This window comes from Erigeron canadensis, chromosome 3, assembly GCF_010389155.1.
Source record: "Erigeron canadensis isolate Cc75 chromosome 3, C_canadensis_v1, whole genome shotgun sequence".
Lineage (NCBI taxonomy): Eukaryota > Viridiplantae > Streptophyta > Magnoliopsida > Asterales > Asteraceae > Erigeron > Erigeron canadensis.
In genome coordinates, this window is record NC_057763.1 from 44,448,421 (window position 1) to 44,455,853 (window position 7,433).

Consider the following 7,433-nt stretch of genomic DNA (forward strand, 5'->3'; position numbering starts at 1 on the left):
ATGTTCCGATACCGTTCTAATGCTGCAATGTATGTACCGGAAAGTGATACCAAATCTCTAAGTTAAACCGGGACCGGTACTCACTTTTGTTAGTTCACTAAATTTAGGACCGCAGTAGTATGATATATGAATATCGAGCTTGACTCAACTAAGTCTGTATCAATTTCAATTTGTTACGAGTCAAATTTCGAGTAACCTGATTCGATTACACCTCTACAAAACTGCTTGTCATTTAACCTATTGCAAATTATTTATTGGTTATATACTTATACTTGTATATGGGTTGACCCAAACCCCATATCCGACAGATCCGGATTGTTAACATATAAATGGATCTAATGACATGCTTGATTGTTATAAATAGAATAGAGGATATATGTAGTTGTATCAAAAAGAGATTCGTAGGGAAGTCAAAAAGAGAAAAAGTCAAAGAAAGAGCAATGAAGTAGGAAAAAACATGCACCATTAACCAACCATTATCCAATGAGACTATTGACACCACAGAAGTCATTGAATTCAAACATCATCATCCTTAACTAACATTAAAAAAACAAAAAAGCAACAAAAACATTTTCTAAAAAGACAAGGAAAGGCTTAGGCTGATCTTTGAGAAATTGGAAGAAATATATAAAAGAGAGGGAAAAAATATTTTAATCTCACCCCTCTCTTCATTTCTCTTATCCTTTCTCAGATCACCATCATACCTTTGATTATATTAATTTTATCATTTTGTTTTTTAATCATTTTTTGATATGAGTAAGTTTAGGGAAAAAAGACCTCCAGAAGTAATTGCAACATCAACACATACAAATTGTTATGATGATGCTGCTTTAGAAGGTAAACAATTTCGTTTTTGTTTCATCCTTTTTCATTATTAATACGGATAAAAATGTTGTCATTTTTTGTGTTTTTGTTTGGTATGGTATGCAATATTATTAGGTGTTGCTGCAAATGTGAAGTTATTGTTGAAATTAATTCAAGACCACAAAGATGCATGCAAAACGCAAAGAAACGATGGAAGAAGGATGTTAAGGGTGGCTGGAATGATGACCATTCTTGACATGGTTCGGACCAGGATTCAAAAATGTCAATCTTTTGGAACCAAAAAAGCTGATTTGGCAAGGATGAGTCCTATTCAGAGCCCAAAGGATAGACGGCTAAGCGAGTCAATGGTGCTTGATGAGAAAGAGAATCTAAAAAGAGAGCTTAATGCAAATGTGGCTGCACGCAAGAGTCTTGAGATCATGTGTTCAGGTTTGGGAAAAGAAAAGGAAATAATGATGGGAGAATTGGCAAAAAAAGCACATGAATTGGCAGAAATGGAGGAACATATAAACGACCTTAAAGCACAAAACGAGACGTTATTGGAAAAAGTGCAGGAATGTGTGGAAGTGCATAAAGATGGAGAGAAAGAGAAAGAAACACAAGGAGCCGTTGAACTACAAGACCGTAACAAGTCCCTTTCAAAGCAGCTTCTGAAGTCGTTAGATGGATATAGGTCTATGAAGAGAAAGTTAAAAGAAATGCATGAAGAGAATATGATAATGCAGGCAACAATGGAAGAAATGGGAGTCAAAGTTAGCGGAAGTTTAGAAAAGATTCGAAACTATAGACAGCATGCGACATCAGAAAGTGATGAAATTGTAGATATCGAAGAAGGAATTATGGAAATAGAGCACATGTTCAAGTGTTTTGAGCTGAATGAAAAAAAGCAGGGCAAAAAAGGTGGTGAACCTGTTAAAAATACAGATATACATTCATAGACAATACCGTAGAAACATGTATTCAATAAAAGAGAATCACTTGTAAGGTTTGTAAAGAGAATGATCAGTTTTGTAGTCCGTGTACTGTCTCTTGTAAAGTATAACATGAAAACTAACTTATTCTTTTTTTTTTTAATGACTAGCACAAAATTAAGTTGAAACAGAAGAAACAAACATATACGTCTTTCAAATTTGTTGATATATTAAGTTCTAACATAAACTTATTTTATACATTAAATTCATCAGAAATTAGTAACCAAGTGGTAATTATCTAGGCATGATTTAGCAACTTGCAGGAGCCAATGGAGTTCAAAACCCAAGAGTTGCTTACAACTACAGCACCACTTGATTTTGCCAGAGCTTCTGCCTCAGACTTTCTTCGACTTAGAATCAGATTTTCCTCATTTGCTTTTAAGTTAACAGGAAGCTCAAGGCTGTAAATTATAAATTGTTGTTCACCTTTTATTGGTATTGGCTTCCTATGCAGAACTGTACCTCCAGCAGCTGTTAGAAGGTCATGTAAGTATCCCTTGTAAGAAGCCACAAAATCTCCACTAAAGTAGAACTTCAAACCATAAAATAGTCTTGGTTCCTGCAAAATAATCACAAAGTTAGATATACAATACTGGAACAGAAAGGGTAGTACTTAATAAAACAAAAAACTTTAAACAGAATTTAGAAAGAAAATAACCTTGTTCAGGAACCTAGACCGGCCAAGTTCAGGTCCACCCTTGAATCCATGAATGTCAAGTTTAATTTCATAAAGCTGTTCGTCAACAGGTTTCTTGACCTCCATGCAAGCCTTAATCCCTTTAACATATAAAATGAAGAAGGTTTCAGAAAATAGTTATCATATGATCTTAATAGCTGATATGTGGATACAAGTTTTCAGAAGCATGCTTACATTCAATATTGAGAATCCACTTCCCCTCTATTATACCCATCAGATATTTGAGGGTTCTTCTGCATGCTCCATTCCCATCCACAGATGCAACAACATGGGTAACCCTGGAATCCCATATTTTCAATACTGTAACTCCAGATAACTTCTCAAACTTTACAATTGTTTCCTGTACCATAGTTAGCATGCTAGTGAGTAAAAACATGATATTCAATTCAATTTCTATATACAAAGATATTTTCTTACCTTCTCAATATTTGTAAGAGCAGAACAACAAAGAACAACTTTTGTGAATAGTCCATGTGAATCCCAACGAGAAGTCGCGGTGACTGTATCACCAAGAACTTGAGAAGGTTTAACAGCAGCTTGTCTGTTGCATTAAATCCAACAACAAATATTAGAATATTTCTAAGTGCAAAGAGCTCATTAGGCAAAATAACTTTATACCTTTTTGGAGCACAATTCTTTTTCTCTTTTGGTTGAGAACCACATTTTTCATTGGGCAGCTTATGCAAGGCATGAAGCGGACATAACATGACAAAATTATCCTAGAGAATAGGAGCATAAATAGAATTAAACAATGTTTACCATATAAGTTTTTCAACTCTAAACAGAAGATTTTGATACATACATCATCCCATCGGCATTGTGGTGTTAACTTCGCACAAGTGAAATGAAAGCTCTTACGACAACTCTTTTCATAACAACCAAGAGCTGCCCCCTTTAATCCACAGCATGAACACTTAATTCTCTTGCTTCTGGCCAATTCTGCTTCTATGTTGATGGCAATATCATCTTCAAAGTACACATTAGGAGCCCTGCATATAAGTTAAAGTTCAGTCTCTAAACAAAAGAAAGAGTACAATGATATTTCCTGTTTCCACATACTGACCATTCTGTGCAGTTCCTATGTGCATGTATGGCACTCTGTACATCTTCATGATCCAAAGTTATAGGCCTTCCTTTTAAATAGTGTGAAATGCATCCAGAAATCTGCATTACATATGCTTCTAATTTGAGTCTGACATGCAAAGCAATTTGTACTTGAAAGGATACCAAAAGAACACATACATTTGATTCTTCTGTCGACTGGCAGAAAGCACAACACATATTAGACAAATTGTCACATATGTGTAAGAACATTGTACTTGACTTCAATGTAGGATTGGAGTCTCCCAAGGGTTGCCTGGTCCTTGTAGCTACTTTTTCTGAAGTTGGTGGAATGTCATCAACTGATTTAACCTTTGAGCTTTCATTTCTAGAAAATTTCACCTTTTTAGAAGTTTTCAATCCCTTTGGAACATGACCTTTTTCAATTTGTTTTCTGCAAGCATGAGCTTTTATCTCACTATCAACAGTTAAAGTCCCATTGGGCAACACGAGGTTGAAAGTATTGTTGATTTTAGTTACTCTATCATCACTATTTCTTGGATCATCTTTTTTCAACCTTCTAATTCCACTACTAAGCTGCTGATTAGTGGTTTCCTTTCTGTTCAAACTTTTATTGTTGCCACTACCTTCTCCATCAAATGCAGTTTCATTATTTAATATCAAAGCCTCACCAGATGAACTATCAACAGGAACCCTCTTGCCTCTCCCATGATTCTGTTTCTTAGGTTTCACCATCTCACTAGTGTTGCTGCCTTTATCTTGATTGGCTTTCAGTGACACGGTACAGATTCCAACAACTTTACCTGCATCTCTCTTAACTCTCTTTTTTTGAATGCTTTGTTCAGTCTTTTTAGTTCTCTTATTAGACCCTTTGACTTTAGGGTCACGGTCAGCCTCTATTGTTTGAAGAGAGGATAAAGCAGGCAGAACAACTTCGAACTTATCAGTACCCTGCTTTACATTCAAGTTCTCTGCGTTCTCATTTTCACACAATTGGACTCTGCCATCAGATTCTTTATCCTGTGACCCAATTCCATATATCGGTGACATGATTATTACTTATGAAAGAGGGGTAAATAAACATAGCATGTGTGAATTTTTGAGTTAGCATGCAATAGCATAACAATACCTGCATCTTCATTGGAGTTGCACAGAGCTCAGGAGAGCAAGGTCTTTGTGTCCATTCAAACATTTCACTGTCAAACATGTTGACATCCTGTAATGATGAACACGATCAGAACACTCTGAGTACTTATACTAATAATTTCTGTAATTCACCTTAGTTAAACACTATCATTGAATTAGCTGAAAACAAAGACATCCGTGGAAGATATTAGCAAGTTCATTAACAGTTCAAGGAGTTACTTAGATAGTTTATGACAAACTTCAGAACTTTACTATAATAGAAAAATAAGGGTATAAGATCAATATACACTATTAAAAATAAATGGTCATAGAGATAAATCAATATAACAATAATTATTACTTAACAGTTTCAATACCTTCGAAGTCACGTGACAAGAAGGATCATCTTCAGAATCCTTGATATCGCTGAAGCATGGACCATCCTGAGGTGAATCACTTACAGGATCTAAAGGTGTAAGTTGTGTTGGGTTTTCAGCATCTTCCTCATTTCTCAGCCAAAAGAAAGGGGTAAACAACCTTTCTCCATTTTCATGCAAGTGGGATGTGCCTTCTGGTTCGGAGACATTAACTTGAACTTTATCTTTAAAAAGCTCAGTCCCACCTTCAGAATTTGCAGGCCTTGTTGGCGTCTCTTGGGGATGATGCAGTGGCACCTGGATCCTTTTCTTTGTGGGAAAAGACGGTCTCTCAATATCTGAATTACATCTTTTTAGCTTCTTTAACGATTCTTTCAAGGTTTTTACTTTAATTTTTCTCTGATTCTGTGATTTTGTTGTTCCATTGCAAGCTTTGCTGGTTTTCTTGCTTTTATCAACAATCTCATTTTCTACTTGGATTTCGTGACCTAAACATCCAAAGGAAAAACAAAAAAGTCTCAACAAAGTCGAGGTAAATTGTGCCTCTACATAATTTGAGGTTTGCCATTTTTAGCCAATGTCTAGAGGAAAGAAACGCCTCTATTCAGAATAGAAGTGGTTCATTTAATTTCTATTTACTGAATTTCACCAGAAATTCATTCTACTCGTTACAAAATTTTGTGTTTGATCATACCAAAAAATAGTCACAGAGTTCAAAACAAAGTCGTAACAAATACTACAAGGCATGTTAAAATATCTGAATCACCTAACAACGTATACCAGATTGACAAATTCATCGACTTTATCATCATGTAAAATGATGCAAGTTATATACCGCTTAAAACGCTCTCAAGTTGAAATTTACAGGCTTTTAGTGTTGATCATAAGTCGAAACACATTGGACCAGCAAATGGGCCAGCTTTTTCTTTCAAGACTGGACCCCTTTAGCTTAAGAGGATTTGGCATTCAACAAGTAATTTATAAACAAGAAAAATATTCAAACTAATATTGTTCCATGCCCTATGTATAACATTTAAAAGCGGAAACAATACCCGATGGTTGGCGTTCCGATTGAGTGCCAAGTATGTGAAGACCAGAAGAAACTTCCATGCTCTTGAAAATGTTCACCAGAGTATCCATGTGTGGTGCCGGACGAACCTCTATAGAAAACATAAATATTTTTTAAAAAATAAAAACAAATAGGTACATGTCCTTGTATAAATTTCACAATTATAGTATAATAATGAATATTACTGTAGCACACTTTATATGTTAAATTTTAATAAATTATAATTATAGATCTGACAAGATAAATACCTCTTCGGCGATATGGAATTTTGCAAACAGGACATGTTGAATCGGACTTCATCGATTTATCAATACATACACTGTATATACAAAATCATAAAACATATACATATGAATAATTATATATTTCTTTGATTAGATGATAGAAGTGAATGAAATAGATAAAAACGACTTACTTGCAAAAGAGGTGGTTACACGGAAGCGAAACAGCAGATTTCAGAAGACTTAAACTACGAAATCAAACATAATAATACATAATTAGATTAGATACATTGATAAATACTAAAAAAATAAATAAATAAAGCAATAAAATACCAGATGGGGCATTTGAGTTCTTCAGCCATTCGTTGGAGATGTGGTGATGATGAATTGGTCTCCATTTGGTGTGTGCGGTGAAATTTTGGAAGGAATATTATTATGAGGGTGTGGAGTGGATCTGTGAATTGAAGGTGAATTTGGAGTTTGAAAATTGAAAGGTATCGCGGGAGCATTTTATAAATTGGGGTTTCCCGCCCCCCAAATTAGCGAATGTCAAATTCAAATTATTGGATGGGATGGATTCCAACGAAAGCTTCATACACACAAATATTTTGTCTTATTTTGTTATCTTATCTTGTTATATATTTTATTACTCGTATTTAATAACTAAACAAAATAGTTTGATGCGAGTAATTAAAACGCCTTGAATCGTTAAGTTATTTATTAAAATTGTTTTGATTTTTTTTTTTTCATAAAGCTATTGTTTACTTTTAAATTATATAATAACAAAACAGATAAGATAAAAGATATCAAATTTGCATGTTACGATACAAAACAAAATGTTTTTAAGTGTCTTTGTGATAAAGTCATAAAATAAATATATATTTGATATGACAAATTTTTAATAAAACTTATATATTATTGATTAGTTTTCATTTGAAAACTCAATCAAACTAACAAACTAAAAATGTATAAATTTTATTTTTAAATTTTTTTTATCCAAAAAAACTACTAAAACGTATTTTATGATTGGGATGAATGACTTATTTTTTTTTTAAGAAAAAACTTTTTTTCATACACATTCAATGT

At 33.9% G+C, this 7,433-nt stretch overlaps 2 protein-coding genes across 2 annotated transcripts; one reads left to right on the forward strand and one right to left on the reverse strand.

Moving 5' to 3' along the window:
• Nucleotides 1-551: 551 nt before the first annotated feature.
• On the forward strand, nucleotides 552-1,879 carry LOC122590626. The gene is made up of 2 exons (XM_043762808.1): nucleotides 552-837; nucleotides 940-1,879. The coding sequence occupies exons 1-2, from the start codon at nucleotides 753-755 to the stop codon at nucleotides 1,761-1,763; spliced, it is 909 nt and encodes a 302-aa protein (XP_043618743.1). The 5' UTR covers nucleotides 552-752; the 3' UTR covers nucleotides 1,764-1,879.
• Nucleotides 1,880-1,941: 62 nt separating this feature from the next.
• Nucleotides 1,942-6,770, reverse strand: LOC122590625 (protein BREAST CANCER SUSCEPTIBILITY 1 homolog). Its single transcript, XM_043762807.1, has 14 exons — nucleotides 6,681-6,770; nucleotides 6,542-6,595; nucleotides 6,375-6,445; nucleotides 6,110-6,217; nucleotides 5,058-5,545; nucleotides 4,685-4,771; nucleotides 3,736-4,575; nucleotides 3,557-3,657; nucleotides 3,296-3,482; nucleotides 3,112-3,212; nucleotides 2,911-3,034; nucleotides 2,668-2,833; nucleotides 2,455-2,573; nucleotides 1,942-2,355 (listed from the first exon to the last, which is right to left on the reverse strand). Exons 1-14 carry the CDS (start codon nucleotides 6,743-6,745, stop codon nucleotides 2,035-2,037), a joined length of 2,832 nt encoding a protein of 943 aa, XP_043618742.1. The 5' UTR covers nucleotides 6,746-6,770; the 3' UTR covers nucleotides 1,942-2,034.
• Between the last annotated feature and the right edge of the window lie 663 nt (nucleotides 6,771-7,433).